Source organism: Littorina saxatilis, linkage group LG2 (assembly GCF_037325665.1).
Source record: "Littorina saxatilis isolate snail1 linkage group LG2, US_GU_Lsax_2.0, whole genome shotgun sequence".
In the NCBI taxonomy this organism is placed as follows: domain Eukaryota; kingdom Metazoa; phylum Mollusca; class Gastropoda; order Littorinimorpha; family Littorinidae; genus Littorina; species Littorina saxatilis.
In genome coordinates, this window is record NC_090246.1 from 33,040,332 (window position 1) to 33,058,990 (window position 18,659).

Here is an 18,659-nt window from a genome sequence, read left to right on the forward strand (position 1 = left end):
TACCAGTTTGGTTTACCTTCAAGGTCAAGGTCACAGGAGCTCTTCAAAGTTGGATTGTATACATATTTTGAAGTGACCTTGACCTTGAACTATGGAAGATAACTGTTTCAAACTTAAAAATTATGTGGGGCACATGTTATGCTTTCATCATGAGACACATTTGGTCACATATGATCATGGTCAAGGTCACTTTGACCCTTATGAAATGTGACCAAAATAAGGTAGTGAACCACTAAAAGTGACCAAATCTCATGGTAGAAAGAGCCAATAAGCACCATTGTACTTCCTATGTCTTGAATTAACAGCTTTGTGTTGCATGACCTTGGATGACCTTGACCCTGGGTCAAGGTAACATGTATTTTGGTAGGAAAAATGTGTAAAGCAGTTCTTAGTGTATGATGTCATTGCTAGGTTTAGCTGAAGGTCAAGGTCGTGTAAAGGTCAAGGTCAAGCATGTGAGTCGTATGGGCTTTGCCCTTCTTGTTTCTTCTTCTTCCTGTTCCGGCTGATTTGAGAATGCATACATTCAGTCTGCAGAAACTGCAATTTTGTAGTCTTCCAGCCCTGAAGTTGCTTTTGAGTGTTCGAAGAAAGAGTGTACAGGTTCTCTGGATTACATCGGGCACACAAACATGCGATATCTTTTTTTTTTTCCTTTGATTTGAACGCATGCGCAGATCGTTTTTAGCTGGAAACACACACAAACAAAACTAAAGAACAAAAAACTTGTTTCTATTTCAGACTTTGAATATATCAGATTGACAGTTTAATCAGGTCACGTAATCCAGGAAAAACAGAGAGGGCAGAGTGGCTAAAAAAAACACATGAGCAGCATAGGGTTTATGTATTAATTTATGCAGTTTGAACAGTCTCTATAGACATACTTGTTAGCTTAGCTCAGCTTTTAGCAATGTTTCAGTTAACCCAAGGCAAGGCATAGCAGGAAATATATATCCATATTTAAAAGTTCTGTTTTGAAACACGTACATGCTGCATATATATAGTACATGTATTCATATTACAAGTGATGCCGACGTATCAGCAAGGTAAAGAAATAAATGGCAAATAGAGAACATCACTACATGTATTCAAAATTAAAGTCATTGCACTTGTATTGCTACATTTACAGTAGCAATACAACCACTAGTTCCTTGTACTGGAGTGAAAGATAGCGGTTCATTGGCTGAAAGTGAAATGTATAAACTATAATACAATTCTTTGTCATTTTCCTGGTCTCACCCTTTAGCCCCCTACCGCTCCCCCCCCCCCCTCTCCCTCATTCCTGTTTCTTTATTTTCTACCTCTTCTTGACATACATACAATGTATCGTGCTAGAAAAGAGTGTTATACATTGTTGACGAAACTGCAGAGCATAGCACAGAATTCCTGGTAGGCGCGCTGAGTATAACGTTTTCAATGAAATGTATCGGTGGCAGCTAGTTCCACTACCCCCCGCGGGTTAGGGGGAAGAATTTACCGGATGCTCCCCAGCATGTCGTAAGAGGCGACTAACGCCGTAACGGATTCTGTTTCTCCTTTTACCCCTGTTAAGTGTTTCTTGTATAGAATATAGTCAATGTTTGTAAAGATTTTAGTCAAGCAGTATGTAAGAAATGTTAAGTCCTTTGTACTGGAAACTTGCATTCTCCCAGTGAGGTAATATATTGTACTGCGTTGCAAGCCCCTGGAGCAAATTTTTGATTAGTGCTTTTGTGAACAAGAAACAATGGACAAGTGGCTCTCCCCCCTTTCCCCGTCGCGACATAACCTTCGTGGTTGAAAACGACGTTAAACACCAAATAAAGAAAGAAATTGTTGACAAAACTGCAGAGCATAGTATCGGTGGCAGCTAGTTCCACTGCCAGTGTAACTCTTTTCATTCTACAGCCCGTTCAGGTAAAGAGCTATTGAAAAAGTACAGCATTGACTTTGACATAGCTTTGGAGCTCAAAGCAGAATATCCTTGTAAGCTGTGCATTGAAGTTACGTTTCACCAGTGAATACAAATGAATTTCAATGTATTTTTATTTTCAGTGGAATTCACAGATTAAGATTCACCTCGGACAAAAGAAATGACGAAAGTTTTAAAGGTGATACATTTGTAAGGTCTATTTTTAACCTCACAGATGTCACCTGAAAACCACACTTTTTCTGAGGAAAGTAACTGTCTTCCTGAAAGTGAAAGGGAAAAAATTGGACCTGAGAAAAATGTCCCTTGAACAAAATAGTAGAAGAGCAATCTTTTTGAGTCCACTTCCCCATCCACTTTATTTTGTGGGCCGTAACACATTCAAGTATTGCAACGCATTCTTTGTGTGGTTCTAGCTGCCATGAGAGGTGGGCCTCTAAACTTGCTAGATTAAAAGTTCCCAGCCATGGGAATTGACCACCCCCATTGCCGCTGGACCCCACTAGGGTTTAGGCAGCCCTTAAACTCTGTACAGTTTTTAGAGATTTGTATCTTTAGTTGTTCTCAAGCCAGGCTGTGCTAAAGTGTGTTTGTGTAACTAATCTTGCAGATCTCTATGGATCCACTCGCTGCATAATGAAATGATGTGACACATACGTACGCCAGTCAACCTTTCAGCCCCCCATCATGCTTCAAGACGCTTCGTTGCCGCTGTCTCTGACAGCTTTGGTGGCGGTGGTGTTTCCTGTAACACTGGTTGCCGTTCTGATGGTGTGCATGCAGTGCTTCCGGAAGAAGCTGAGTGGATTTACTGTAAGTTTAACTGTAGATCTATTTTTTTCTTTTTTGTGTTTGTTTTGTATACTGTACTGACTATCATGAAAGTATATGATGATGAGTAAGGACTCAAGATTTTATTGTCCTTACACAAATAAGAAATATGGAAAATTGCTTTGCAGGGATATCGGACATAGACCGATTAAAAGGCTCAAATGTCAGATCCACATAGCCGCATGGTGGTCAGATGTCCAATCGTTTTCAACTGAGCGCGGTCATCGTCCGATAAGAACTCCATTCCTTCGGACAGCACGATATTTGATCATTTTCCTTTCGTGATAGAAATCTTCAAAAAGCGACAGAGCACTCTCGCGTACAGGTGCACTGAAGTTGTGCAGTGCTGATCTTGCGTTTTCCGAACCGTTTGCGGTATGAGCCGTTTGCGTACACCCGTCTACAGCACACTAAAGTTAGGAGTACGGGAGACAACTCCAACTGACCAAGGCTCGCATCTGCTTTAATTTGCTTTCGGTTAGAGATGAAGCGCACTGCACTGAATTATGTCACCGAAAAAAACTAAAGCCTGCCAAAGAACAGCAAAAGCTGAACACGTTTGGCGTTTCATCGGCATCGTGTGCTACATTAGGGCCAAGAACAAGGGAAAACACAGCTAGCAATAGCATCATTCTGGAAAATGACAGTTCCAATGACAGTGTCGCTGCTGAAACATCCACATTCACGGAAAGTAAAGTTTCGTCACTTGAAGATGGTGTCGGTACAGCAGGAAATTCACACAAACGGTCTTTTAATAAGGTTAACTATTCATAGCTGACCATGTTTAGTACAAGCTACTAGTTGGTTAGAATTTGACAGCAAAGAGACCATCTTTATAAGCAAACTGTTTTGTCGAATCTGTCAAGAAAAAGCTCTGTCAGGAAATCATGCAGTTTGTGTGCCAATCAAAATGAGTGCTGAAGTTTTTGGTTGCTTTTTAGTTTGTTTGTTTCTTTTTTGTGTGTGTCCTGTTTGAAACAAAAGTAAGAAAACAATATACGTACACAATGTTGGTGCATATACTGATACATGTGTGTGTGTGTGTGCACATGATAATTTTGTGTTTTGCACACAATTATAATGTCCTATTGAAATGTCTGAAAGCAGTCAAATGTCCTATTGATGCAGAAGAGCTCAGGACATTTGTCCTATATACATGTATGAATTTGTGGCAACATCCCTGCTTTGCATTAGCAAATTGTAGTGTTCGACGGTTTGAAGACTGACTTTTGCAATGTTTTGGTGACTTTAATCAACCTAGATACAACCTATAACTAAAAAAGTACAATTTTGAAATAATTACTTTTCAAAAAGAACAGCAAAGCCTTTTATGTTTTACAAAATCATATATGTTTGGTGATCTTGACGAAAACAAAAGCACTGTCCATCCAGATGGTGAAATGTGTGAGAGGCAGAGTTGATGCATCTTTTTCCATACTTGTGATAATATATACTGTCAGTGTCAGTATCAACTTGTGAGTTCGTCAACTCAACCAACTTTACACCTATCTCACCCATACCCGAGGATTCATCGCCCTACATGTACTATGTTTCGCTGGTTTTGTCTCACTATGCATTGACAAGGCTTGAAGAATTGGTCATTTTGCATGTATAGTGTTTGTGCAAATATGTTTGCGTCATGAATTTCCCAGTGGTAGAACATTATGTTCATGAAATTGCTTTAGGAGACCACTGCTCCCAGTCCCACTCCAGAGCAAGAAGAGAAGGTATTGAGCAAAAGATAAATGTTCAACTTTAACTGTCATTTTTGTTGTACAATGTATGCACAGATAGCAATACTATCTAACTTTAAAAAATAGGTGCAAGAGGATAAAAGACACGTGTACACTTGCTTGTTGCAGTGATATAACTGATTCATTCAGTCTGAACATCCTAACTCTTATACACTTTAGTAATTTGACATGATTATGATTATGGGCAGGTCATTTGTAGCCCTCCACATGAATCAATAGTCAGAACTCTTTCGTATAAAGCCAGGACTCGTGACCACATGAGAGCTGTTTCTTCACTTTATTGGTTTGCAAATAAATCAAACACACATAATATATACCGGTTAATAATATATGTCTGCAACTGCAGGTAACATCTGACAAACATAGCATGAAACCATCATCAGTTCATCCATTATTGGTTTTTGAGTGTCTCTCTGTCTGTATCTGTTTGTCTTCGTGTGGTGGTGTGTTTTGTTATAGCGTCTTCATGAACACTCGGCATGTTTGGCAGCTAACTTGTGAGTGAGATTTCAGAATTCTGGTTTTCTCATAAATTAAAAAGGTTGCAAAATTAACAATGTTAAAATCAAATCATAATTGCATGATGACTGCTCACCTATTATTGATGTTTTACTAAACAGTTTATACAAATGCTGTGGTTGAAGCAATGTCTGGGAGGAATTAGCAAAACAATTTCAAAAGCAATACATTATACAGTAGAACCCCACTTTAAGGACCCCCTCCCCCCCTCCCACAATTGAAGACCTCCCCCATTTGTATGGTTGAAGAATTATCATTGTGGCAGATTTTTTTTATATCAAAGTTGTTACTATTAAGTAGTGTGGTCGTGCATTTGATGGTAGATTTCCATGAGAATTACAGCAGAGTTGCATGAATGAACTATAAGGTAGGGTTTGATCAAACATTAAGGCATATGATTCAGCAGTTCTTGATAGATTTCTGTATTATATGCCTCACGGAGATCTATGCATGGTTTAGCTTTTGATAATGTATCATTTGGTGATGGGTTACTATGAGATCCATGACAGTTGAATGGGCCAGCTTTCAATATAGTATCAATGTGTTAGATTTCATTGAGCTGCATGACACAGTTGCCTTGCTCAGGTTGCAATGATTAGGAACTATCATTGTGGTAGATTTTAATGAAATGTATGTATGAAGTCTTATATCACGAGCGTATCTCCAGACTCGGACTCAAGGCGCAGGGATCTATTTATGCCGTGTGAGATGGAATTTTTTACACAATACATCACGCATTCACATCGACCAGCAGATCGCAGCCATTTCGGCGCATATCCTACTTTTCACGGCCTATTATTCCAAGTCACACGGGTATTTTGGTGGGAAATTTTTTATCTATGCCTGTACAATTTTTGCCATGAAAGACCCTTTTGTCAATCGTGGGATCTTTAACGTGCACACCCCAATGTAGTGTACACGAAGGGACCTCGGTTTTTCGTCTCATCCGAAAGACTAGCACTTGAACAGAGAAATGTAACACAGAGTTGCATAAAGAAATCTGAAACAGACTGCTAACTTACCAAAGTCAAGAATCATAAAACAAGACAGATTTTTTTTGTTTTTTTGTTGTGCATTTTAAATCATAGATGAAACAAAACATTCACTAGCATGTCGGCCTAGTGGTCTTTGAATTGGACGGAGAAACAAATAATAATGAAACAATCCACAGAAAAAGAACTTAGCCAATTTAAGCTTTGTCTCTTCAATCTCAACAGAGTTGCATTGTTCAGCTTTTGTCTCAACAGAACTTAGGCAACAGCAACAGCACCAACTCCATCAACGCCAACCAGGGCCATGTCAACAACACCTTCTCCGTCGAAATGGATGACACGGATGTGGACGTCCCAAACTCCACTGCCGTCACCATTGAGCCCTTGCCAGACATTTCCAAGGCCAAACTGCCCACCGTCCCTCTGCGGCCCAGAATGGGATGTCTGGAAAAATCCCGCAAAGATGCTTCCCTCAAGATGATTGGTATGTAGAGTGCTCAGTGTGTTAAGGAATAAGTGTCTGTTTGTATGCCGGATCAGTTTCTTCTTTTGTTGATTTTAATAATTTCACATGATATATGATACACATAAAAAAAATTGTCAGGAACATGCTCAGATGAGTGTGTGCAGATGAAAAAAAAAAGTTTCTGAAAGGGAAAAGAACTGAGTTTGTGGTGAACAGTACATGGAGAGGCTAGAGAAGATGACAGATGTCCATGAATGAAGGTGTAATGTCAGGGTCTGTATCTTCTAATTCTTGGTATGTTAGGTCGGAAGCTTGGTGGTCTAGGTCTGTTAGGCAGTCTCCAGAATTAGTCCTATGGAAGTGATGTCATATATTGAAAGAAGAGTAAGTATTGCGGAAGGGGTCTATGTTGACCAAAAGAGTGGATTCCCTGTCGTGGTTTTCCCTGTGTACAGGGAATCCCGCTGGGCGGAGTTTCTGTAGGAAAGTACAATATCGTTCAATCTAGCGCCAAGCGCGTGACTGCCGTAAACCGATTTGAGTTACCTTAGCGTTACTTCCCCTTCCAAAATGGCGGTTACACAGGAAAATCTGTTAGAATTCCTGAATTGGCGTGTGGCATTCAGCCAAGCAAACATTATTCGGCGAGAACGAGGTATAATTTCGAAAGGATTTGATTAAAGTAACCTTGCTCATATTCTCGTCCATCACTTTCACTCTTGTAAGCTTGAAGTAACTCCATGGTGTCAAACGGAAGTGAAATGACTATAGAACGCTTTGCAGTATGTCATTATTGTGAGTGATTTATTTTAACTTTCATTTAGTTATCGATTTAAATTTTTTTGCAATAAAAATTGCAAAACAGAATCAAATTTCTAAGAAATACCAAAAAAGATTTTAAAAAACATTTAATTCTACCGATGTCACTTAGCATCACGTGGTTGAGCGAGATCAGGGAAACGCTACAGGAACTCCACCCGGGGGGGATTCCCTGTATACAGGGAAAACGCCTACAGGAACTCCACCTACAGGGAATTCCACTCTTTTAGTCGATATAGACCCCTTCAGCATAAGTATTGGAGACTGCTATGCACAGATGTTAGTTTTTCGCAATGTTTTGTTGCATTTTGTGTTGCAGCAGTCCACCATCCGTTTCCACGAAATCAGATTACCTACCTGAAGGAGCTGGGAAGTAGCTGGTTTGGAAAGGTACACTTTTCTTAATAAAATTTCAGAGTTTCATGTGCTTTAACTATCGTACATACTTCTCTTTCTTATTCTGTGAAATACTCACTGCACCTCCATAGTATTATACGTTATTTGTTGTTTTTGACCAAACCATGACATTTTACGCAGATCCAGACAGTCAGTGTTCCCATAGCTGCCAACCCTCCCTAGAAAACCGGGAAATTCCTGATTTTATGTCCAGTCCCGGATTTTCCCGAATAGTGCAAAAGTTTCCCGATTAACATTTTTTCTGGTATATAATGACTGGAGTGTATTTTCAAGCGCCTGTACTCGGCGTAGTTTCACTTCTGAAATCTCGTTCAGCGCGAGGCTTCGTCACACAAACGCTGTGATCAAAATCGAAACTAAACGAGAATAGGCGAGATTTGTGGCTAGCGCATGCGCTTCAGTCGAATGTGGATCAGAAGCAGAAGAAGAAGCAGCAGCAGACGACCACAAAATGAAGAAAACAACGGTCCAGCGGCCAAAAGTCGGCCCGAAAGTTCTTGTAAAATTTCAAAAGAGTTACAAACAAGAGTATGACTTCATCTCCGAATCGACAAGACGCGGCATACATTTCGCGTTTTGCACCAAGTGCCGCGAAGATATCAGCATCGGACATGGAGGCCGGGGGTATATTGAAGCTCATTCAAGAACAGCAAAACATGAACGGAACCGGGGGACAGCCGTCGAGAAGATAAGAAAGATTACCCAACTGTTCGCTTCAGACGTCGATGTTTGAACTATGAACGCTGATCCGTACCAGTTATGCTGTTGTGAACTGTGATGGCAACAGCAATCTCCTTCATACCCCTGGAAGGTGTAGTGTGTTGTGACTTTTGGATTGTGAAATAAACTCAAGGAAGTAACTAACATGAACTATGATTTTGGTGCTGTTGTGAACTGTGATAGCAAAAGATATCTTCCCCCACACCATTGGAAGATGTGAGTGTCAAGAAGTATGAAATACTGTAGAAGGAAGCTTGACGTGCATTGGTAAGTCACTACATCTACTCTCTCTCCAGCTCATTCTTCCTTTTTTGTGACAAAAGTTGCTGCCAGAAACTGGCAATTATAATCCTCAGAATGCACCAGATTGCACCATTTTGCATCCTTTTTTTCAAAATTTTTTCGAGGGGGCATGCCCCCGGATCCCCCTAGCATTCTAGGCGCTTTGCGCCAAGACGCTCATTCCTCCCTATTTTTATCTGGGAAAAGTTGGCAGCTATGGTGTTCCTCTAAGACCGAACCAGCGGTCGAGGTGATAAATGACTGTCAAGCTGTCTGAGTATTTGTCGGACTCGAAACTCAGATGTCACATGTCTCTAAGAAGGGAAATCCAATGTTCAAACGATACATTAATGCTAAGTCTTATTCCATGTGAAAGCATGTGACAGATCTGTGACGGTGAACATGACTGTGTACACGGGAAGGATGGTACCTTTAACACATGTATCGTGGATATTTCTCCCCCACAGGTGATAGAATCTGATGCAGACAAGATCGTAACAGGAGTACCCAGAAGTAAAGTGGTGGTGAAGATGTTGAAAGATGACGCTACCAAGGATGAACAGCTCCTCTTCTTTGAGGAAGTGGCTCCTTTTAGGTAAGAGTGTTATTTATCTTTCTCGACTTCTGCATTTTGATATGGTTGTCTGAATAGCTGTGCATCCCTTTCAAGTTTGTTTTGAAAAAAGTCCTTGGATATTGTTAAAGTTTAGTTCTGTTACCACCAGTGTCCTTGTTGTGTTAGCTGTTCTGGTTGTTGTTTTCTCAGAGTGCTTTATCAGGTGTATGTTGTCATGGCACCATCCCTCAACAGGAATAGAGAGAGGATAGACTGTTCGAAAACGTACAGTAGAAATGACATACAACATTTTTGTATGAAAATTGACACACACTACATCATTTTGGGAACCAAAAGAACTGTCTTATTCTGTTTACCAGATTCTCGCTTTTTTTTTAATGAAAATGTGAGGTAACCGACTACATGTAAATGATTTATGATTTCAGAGAGATAGAGCACACCAACATACTGCGCCTTCTAGGACAGTGTACAGAGATTAACCCGATGCTGATGATCCTGGAATCTGCTGCCTTTGTGAGTATAAATCTCTATGCTGTGTGTTTTTGTAAGTGTGTTTGTGCATGCGTGCGTGTGTGCGCACATAAGCTATTTGAACCTGTAAAAAGAAGGGAAGAGGCAATGTTTTTTTTCCTGGTGATCGCTAGTAAGCACACTAATTCATTAACTCTCTTTTTACATTTTGTCAAGTTTTGACTAAATGTTTAAAGGCTGCCATATTCGTAGCGTTGATTAATTAATTCATATTGTTTACATGTGCCAATAATGTTATAAAACTGTACCTAAGGGGATATAACGATTGGCTGTAGCTTTCAAACACAGAAAAAATTATTTCAGTATTGCAAAGTGGTGTTGATAGTGTCGAGTTTAAACAGAACAGTCTCAAACGCCACCTTTGGTTTACGAAACGTCACGAAGTGACGTCAACGGTCTAAAAATAGCCCACGTCCTGGAGAACTGTTGCTAAACAATGCAATAAAGAAATAATTATTTCTCGTAATTGTTAAGGACTTCAAACCTAAAACTTTGCAGGAAGCTTAATTTATACTCCCCGCAACGATGGGAAAAGCCCTGGAAGTAATTAAACTAATTAAATAGGACTATGTCAGCCTTTAACATAGACTGGGAGTGGGAATTGAGACTAGGGTCATGGTGTGCATGTGTGTAGATCGAATCCGAGGAAACTACTTAACCGATCTTCATGAAACTTTATATATAAAAATAAAATTCTTCCAGATGATATCCCCAGACCATTTTTTCCTTTTTTCAATAAATGTCTTTGTTGACGTAATATACGGCTTTTAGTGAAAGTTGTGGCGGCACTGCCATTCCCTCATTTTTCTCAAATTGATTGACATTTTGATCAAGCAATCTTGAACGAAGCCCGGACTATTGGATTGCAATTCAGTTTGGAAGCTTTATATTTAATTAATGAGTTTGGTCATTAAAAATCGCAAAATTCCAATTAAAATAAAAATTTAGTAATCAATCCAAAAATGCTTTCATCTTGTTCTTCATATTTTCCTGATTTCAAAAACATATAGATATGTTATGTGTGGATTAAAAACAAGCTCAGAAAAATAACTTGGTACACAGAAGGTTGTGTGTTATGCCATTTTCAATCACCCCGCCATTTAGGCAGCAGTATTCCATCTCCGGAGGATATTGAGTTGGTGACCAGGGAACTGTCATTTCTTTTGCAGGGAAACCTGAAGCACTACCTGCGCAGTCATCGTCAGCAGCAGGCGGCGCTGATCCAGAAAAACAGGCTGATCCAGTTTGCCATTGATGCTTCGTGCGGTCTGGCTTGTCTGCATCGTCATGACTATCTGCACAGGTGAGGTGGTGAGGGGGAGAGAGGTCTATGCAGAAAAGATACAGTCAGACTGTCAAACAACACACAAAGCCAACCATACAGAGAAAGACAGGGAGAGAGAGAGTGTGTGTGTTTGTGTGTGTTAGCCCATCTGTCTTGGCGGGGGATATAGCTCAGTTGGTAGCGCGCTGGATTTGTATTCAGTTGGCCGCTGTCAGCGTGAGTTCGATCCCAGGTTCGGCGGAAATTTATTTCAGAGTCAACTTTGTGTGCAGACTCTCTTCGGTGTCCGAACCCTCCCCCCGTGTACACTACATTGGGTGTGCACGTTAAAGATCCCACGATTGACAAAAGGGTCTTTCCTGGCAAAATTGCTTAGGCACAGTTAATAATTGTCTACCTATACCCGTGTGACTTGGAATAATAGGCCATGAAAGGTAAATATGCGCCGAAATGGCTGCAATCTACTGGCCGTATAAAATTTCATCTCACACGGCATCACTGCAGAGCGCCTAGAACTGTACCCACGGAATATGCGCGATATAAGCGTCATTGATTGATTGATTGATTGAGTGTTCTGGTCTGGCAGTTTAGCCGTTGCTGTGTCTGATCGTGTTGGGTTATATTCTACAGGGACTTGGCTGCCAGGAATTGCCTTGTGATGAGCGACCATACATTAAAGATTGGAGATTATGGCATTGCAGAAGATCTCTACAAGGTAAGCGAGTTTATGACTTAAAAATCTGGAATGGGTTACTTCTGGAACATGATACAGAACACAGCTCACAGGCCATTGAAGTGAATACACAACAGACAGTTACTAAAACAATGTTCAGATTTATGAATTAATTGTAAATCAATTATAAATTATTAATTAGTCAATAAATTAGTTTTTGGAAAGAGGGGTAACCTGGGTTCTTGGGGCAAGTAATGATAGAATGTAGAGGTCACCGCAAGGGTTTTACTGGATTAGAAAAGAGCTAACAAAACAAAGGGAGGTAAGCACTCTGATATTGATGACTGGACTGTGCAACATGAGAAAGTGAGAGTTATGCGGAGTGAGTCTCCTGGCTCCCGAGAGAATAAAAAGCATTGAAATGAAGAAACTACTTTCATCCTCAAAAAATAAGAAAGAATGATTGCTAGAATTGGAGCTGCAAACAGAATGGATACAAATGTAGATGCTATCTAATGAAGCCGAGCAATCAGAGTAGTTTTTGTTGCCAGCAGAAATATGATTCATTTTTTTTTTCTTCAACAGTTTTTTTATTCAGGCAAACACAGATTTACAATGACAAATTAAAAGCATTGATACTTATACTGATAGTAAATTGCAGCAGTAACAGAGTTAAACACATATGACAAGCTACATGGCAGTTGGTATTGTTATATGTTCAAAGCATACATATCCCGAAATCAGAAATGCAATAACGGCTATAGTAATAGCAAATCACATCACCAGTTGTCATCAAACTGTTATTAGCTGTTGGTACGGGTTCCATTTTTTAATAAACTGAATTTGTTTCATGAGGATATTGTGAGCATTTTTATCAATTTGATATAAGTTACATAGTTCTCTTAAAAACATTTGCATGCGAGGACGAATTTTGTTCATTCTACATTTGTATACAAAGAACTTTGCTGTTAATACAATATAGTCAAAACCAGCGTCTGATATGATGCATATTTTGCGCTCTTGACTCTTTCAGGAGGACTACTTCAAGTGTGGCAGGGAGTTGCTGCCCGTTCGCTGGATGGCACCAGAAACACTCACACAGGAAAACAGAACCTGGTTGTCCAGTAACTTCTCTAAGGAATCAGATATTTGGTGAGTGACTCTCTTCTTGCTCGTGGTCTGCTGCATCTTCAGTAAAATCTGTTATAATCTGTTTTATTTGGTCTGTGTAAGGCAGCAACTGATGCGATGTGTGGTAGATAGTTGGTTTGGACAAGATTTTATTCAAATGATTTGAGGTACAGTAGAAGGTAATTATATTAAGAGCGTACACAGATAAGAAATTCAACATTTTGGGCCAGTTAGCTTTTCAAGCTGTAGGTGATGGATAGCAGACTGCGCACCAGCCCTGCAGTAAGCTCTTCCAGTGCTATGGATTTCAATATGTTTCATTTCCTCGAATAAGAATGATTTCAGAGTTTGTTTCTATTTGGTATGTTTGTCCGTCTGCTTGTTTCCAGCTTATGACCATTGCCATTGGATGCTTGTGCTCATTGCAGTAAAAGAAGCTCAGAAAGAATGGTACACAAGAAAATGTGATTTCAACAAGATCAGCTTTAGGTCAAAATCGCACAGTTTCCAGAGGCATATTTTTTGAAAATATTGCAGTTCAGGAAAACATGTTGAACATCTTGATTCTTCTCAACTGCAGGTCACTGGGTGTACTGCTGTGGGAAATAGCGATGATGGGCGAGCGACCGTACAACATGCTGACGGACGAGGCTGTGCTGCAAGGCGTCATTGTGGACAAGGACCTCCCACTGACAAAGCCTGACATAAGCATGCCCAACCTCGATAGATTGTAAGTGGAACAATTGTGACACTGTGCTCTGCTATATACAGTGAAAGCTCTCTTATAAGACCCTCTCTTTTAGAACTAGAAGGGGCCTCTTCATTGAGACCCAATTTTCTCAGACTTTGTCTTTACTGTGCCAGTAAATTTTCTTTCATTGAGGTTTTTCTCATGAGCCTTTTTGCCTTTGCAGAATATGATAAGGAAATAATGTGTGTCGTGACTGTTAAGGTACACTATTTCTGTTTATTTTACTGTTTGTATACAAAGAACAAACAAACAGTAAAAAACAATCATGCAACATAGTTTTCAAGACACATTACATCTTTTTTTTCAGTGAACAGCTCATTTTCTGGAACGCTTGATGGCTTGCATGCTGAGAATGCAGTGTAATGTGGTGCATTCATGTGTGTATGCGTGCGTGCGTGCGTGTGTGTGCAGAAGCAATTGGGTGAGCACCTTGTATTTTTGAGTCACTTGAGAAAAAGTGACTCTATGTAATCGGTCAGTGTTAGTCTGTCCGGCCGGCCGTCCGTAGACACCACCTTAACGTTCGACTTTTCTCGGAAACTATCAAAGCGATCGGGCTCATATTTTGTTTAGTCGTGACCTCCAATGACCTCTACACTTTAACGATGGTTTCGTTGACCTTTGACCTTTTTCAAGGTCACAGGTCAGCGTCAAAGGAAAAATTAGACATTTTATATCTTTTCTCGGAAACTATCAAAGCGATCGGGCTCATATTTTGTTTAGTCGTGACCTCCAATGACCTCTACACTTTAACGATGGTTTCGTTGACCTTTGACCTTTTTCAAGGTCACAGGTCAGCGTCAAAGGAAAAATTAGACATTTTATATCTTTGACAAAGTTCATCGGATGTGATTGAAACTTTGTAGGATTATTCTTTACATCAAAGTATTTACATCTGTAGCCTTTTACGAACGTTATCAGAAAAACAAGGGAGATAACTAGCCTTTTCTGTTCGGCAACACACAACTTAACGTTGGGCTTTTCTCGGAAACTATAAAAGTGACCGGGCTCAAATTTTATGTGAACGTGACTCATTGTGTTGTGAATAGCAATTTCTTCCTGTCCATCTGATGCCTCATATAATATTCAGAACTGCGAAAGTGACTCGATCGAGCGTTTGCTCTTCTTGTTATGTGTTTCATTTAATTGGTTGTACCTGAAGCCAGAAAATAATCCAAGTGTACTGCACATGGCTGTTATAATATCTTATGTCTTATTCGTATTACAGGTATGAAGTGATGCAGTTCTGCTGGCTGGATGCCCCTCAGCGCACCAAGGTGGACGAGGTCTATGGCCTGCTGAAACTGATCGCTAGCCAGACCCCAGAAGGGGGCGCCGCACCCAAAGAAGGCATCGCAGCTTTCGAGCAGAAGTGGGAGCACCTGATGCCCAACCAGCGCCACATGTCCGTGGACAGCATGGACGACCGATCGCGGGGCTCCTTCTCCAGCGTTGATTCCGATCTTCTGGCCGAGGAGCTTGCCCAGCCTGATTCCCTGGAGGATTTGACTTCCGAGGTGGAGTCGTTTGCTCCCCAAGCGCCCCCTAGAGCCACCAGAAAGAAGCTGTCTGCCCCCACCATCACCATTCCCCAAGCAGAAGGCTTGGCTGAAGAGGCTCCCCCAGCGACAAAAAAGAAGGCTGAAGACATGGAGAAAAGGCCGAAGATCAGTGTTCCTGAAGAGACGAAACCAAAAGACACCGCTCCCAAACCGGTTCGACGAGCTCCGCCGGTCCCTAAGGCTGCTGAACCAAAGTCACCAAGTGCCTCAGAGACTGAATTCACTGAATTTGCATCCCATGCTGCTGGAGAAGTGCCGAAAGAAGCACCAAGCGTGTCTGAAACTGTGCCTGATGTGTTCTCCTCGCCCAACACCTCTGGACAGGCAGTGCAGAAGACAGAAACCGATGACGGGTTTGATGATTTCCAGTTTGCTGTTGAAGACACCCAGTCCCAAGAGCAGGCAAAGGTGGAGGACATTGTGGTGAATACACCAAAAAAGCCACAGCCCAAACCCAGAAAAACCAGCACGTCAATAACCAAAGATGAAGCCTCCCCCTCCTCTTCCTCCTCCTTTTCTGCTGGTGACTCCTCCTCTTCTACATTCCTCACAGCCCGCACGTCCTCACCTGGTAACTTCACTGACACCTATGCAACTGCCAGTAACAGTGCACTGGTGACGGAAGGAAGCAAGACGAGCTTTGACCAGACTGCAGATTTTTCTGCTGATTTTGGAGACCAGCCAGCAACTATGGGGGATAGCAGCATGAGTTTTGAAATCCTGGAAACTACAGCAGTCCCTTCACCATTCTCTGATTTTGAGAAAGCTGCAGATGAACCCAAGAATTCCCAGACTGCCAATCCATTTTTATCTCCTGCCACAGATAGCCAGACGCCTGATGCAGATGTCACTTCTTCGTCGCAGAAGGACGACAGCTTTGGAGAATTCACCGACGCTTCACTGATTGAGGGAAGTGGCGGTGAGCTGCCGGAAGAACACTCAGAGATGACAGCATCAGGTGATGCCGCGTTTTCCAACAAGCCAGAGTCTTCAATGACGCAGGATGATTTCTTCAGCTTTGGTGATGAGTCCTCCATCACTGTCTCTCAAACCCAGAGCAGCGAGACATCTTCTGGCATTGAGACATCCACCCCAGAGAGCAAGCCTACAGTGGCGAAAGAAGCCAACCCCTTTGCCAGTTTTGGGACAGATTTATCCTCCATGAGCTCTCTCGACACAGCCAGCGCTGCAGCTGATGCTGCTAAAGAACCAACATTCCCCAGCTTTACGTCGGAGTTTTCCTCGCTGAGTTCCCTCGACACCAACTCCAGTGCAACACCTCAGGCCGATCCCCAGATAAACCCCTTTGCTTTAGATCAAACGACAGAGCCCACCAAGCCAGATGAGTCCTCTGCACAATCTACAAAACCACAGGAGGGCTCCTCCAGTCTCAATGGCTTTGGTGACTTTAGTTTTGACATGCTGAGCTCAGTTCCAGATGTTGCTAGCATAGCTCCTGTCACAGGCACTGGACAAAATGATGCTGAAGGAGCGACACAGGGTGCTCAGCAAACCCCAGACCTGTTTGGGGATTTGAACTTCAGTGGCCCGCCAACAGACAACAGCGCTGGAAACAATCAGCTGGCAGATTTTGTCTCGCAGTCCTCTCCGGACAGTGGAAACCAAAGTGGCAACCAGCAGTCCCTGACAGATCTGTTTGGACTGGGAGAACCTGTCTCACAAGACACAACCGTCAGCAGCCAAGAGAACAGCCCAGAGAGCTCCAAAGAAACCAGTAGCGTTCCAGAACCTTCCAGCGCTCTGTCCGACTTTGATCTTCTGAGTGGATTCTCACCAGCTCCGACGTCAGTTGCAAACGTCCAAAGCTCCGGTTCAAATCCATTCAGCATGGAAGGGGGCCTTCTTCAGGACTTTGTGGGAAGCCCATCGACAGCTGCACCTACTTCTTCTGGTTCAAAGGTAGGTAATGGTGTTGAGAGTTGCGGTGCTAGTTTCAGCAGTGAGCCTGAGTCCAGCACCACCAGCACCGACACCGATAGCACCAGCAACTCGGACAGCAGCAAGGACTACATCTGCGAGGAGCCCTGGGGGGACGCGGGGGCTGGATCCTCCCCTCCCCCCGCCTCCAGCCCCACCAGTAGTGTGGACAGCGAGGAGATGGCCCTCCAGCTGGCCACCGAAATCTATCTGTCTAAGGGCCTCAAATTGGCCCGACCGTACGAGACTTCTTTTTTGGAGTCCATCCCCGAACACCCCTTCCCTTCGGAAGAGGATGTTGCTCCGACTCCATCAGAGACAAGTTCTGTGGATGTGCGTTTCGAAGATGTGTTTGAGTGGGATGATTTTATGGGAGAGCCTCTGGTAGGCAAAGAACGGACTAGTTCTGAGCCAGACTCCCCCGAGGAGAAGTTTGATGATATGCCTGACTGGACGTTAGACTTAGACAGTGAAAGCCTTCGTAGTGGTAGCAGCCTGCGTTCTCAGCGCTCGTCAGACGATCGCAACAAAGGAAGCGGGGGATCTGACAATACGAGCGTGAGTTCGGTGGAAACGCCCAACGCTCGATCCTCGGTGTCGGACAGTGAGGTAACCTTGCATGGCGGACCTCAGACTCACCGGTCCTACATATCGGACCTCATAGCTAACAGGACTAAAGGGCTATCACTGAACACGTCTGTAACTCCTAGCATCCCAGCCCGCACGCAAAACCAAAGCAAATTTTATTCTTTGTACGAAGAAGACTTTGATCTGGAGTCATCAGACTCTCAGTCTGAGGGCAGTTGTAGCCCGCCGGTGCCTAACTCTGTCTCTGAATCTCAGGGCCTTCCTTCTTGGGGAGGGGTCTCGACTTTGCATGCCGAACCACGCTTGCCCCACCCCTCACGTTCCGAGGGTGGGGACGACAGTGCGTCCACTAACATTCAGCAGGTACGACAAAGTTCCTGACTGTATTTATCCCACACCTCGTACCTCTTGTTTTTTTCTTCCTTCTGACAGCATGCATTTTGATGTGGTGGGTGTTTGCAACAAAGTCGTTTTTTCCATTTTAATCAGATTCTGTTTTTATTTCGAGTGATGGTTTGATTTTATGTCTGCAAAGGTACATCTACTGCTGATTGTGTTCATTTCTCATTTTCGTTTTACAGTCTGCTTTTAAATATTGATGTATTTTGTTTTCTATGGTGCTCACTCATTATTGCTCTGAAATGATGTAAGATATGAATAAAAGAAGTGCAGGTCGAGATATATCCCTGTAGGCAATTTGCAAGGATAAGAGAGAAAAATTGGGAGAGTGTATATATAACAGAATTTTTATCATGGCTTTGATTTGTACCAGGGAATCCAGGCTTGTAATTGCTCATATGATATATCTGGTGTTAATTTATTAACTTATTATACACAGGTTTGGAATAGTTAATGTTTAGAAATAAAAGCATTCAATGATAATTCTTTGCAAAGACTTGCTCTGTGCTTGTATT

The 18,659-nt window shown here is 42.2% G+C and overlaps 1 protein-coding gene across 1 annotated transcript in view; it reads left to right on the plus strand.

Moving 5' to 3' along the window:
* The window catches only part of LOC138958797 (serine/threonine-protein kinase LMTK1-like), a 28,645-nt gene that overhangs the window by 1,955 nt on the left and 8,031 nt on the right, over window positions 1–18,659 (plus strand). Inside the window, exons 2-11 of the mRNA XM_070330089.1 lie at window positions 2,520–2,722; window positions 6,261–6,489; window positions 7,610–7,680; window positions 9,177–9,304; window positions 9,712–9,799; window positions 10,987–11,120; window positions 11,733–11,817; window positions 12,809–12,927; window positions 13,487–13,636; window positions 14,886–18,108. Of these exons, the coding sequence (XP_070186190.1) occupies window positions 2,597–2,722; window positions 6,261–6,489; window positions 7,610–7,680; window positions 9,177–9,304; window positions 9,712–9,799; window positions 10,987–11,120; window positions 11,733–11,817; window positions 12,809–12,927; window positions 13,487–13,636; window positions 14,886–18,108 (4,353 nt within the window). The 5' untranslated portion in view covers window positions 2,520–2,596. The remainder of the gene's footprint in view (window positions 1–2,519; window positions 2,723–6,260; window positions 6,490–7,609; window positions 7,681–9,176; window positions 9,305–9,711; window positions 9,800–10,986; window positions 11,121–11,732; window positions 11,818–12,808; window positions 12,928–13,486; window positions 13,637–14,885; window positions 18,109–18,659) is intronic.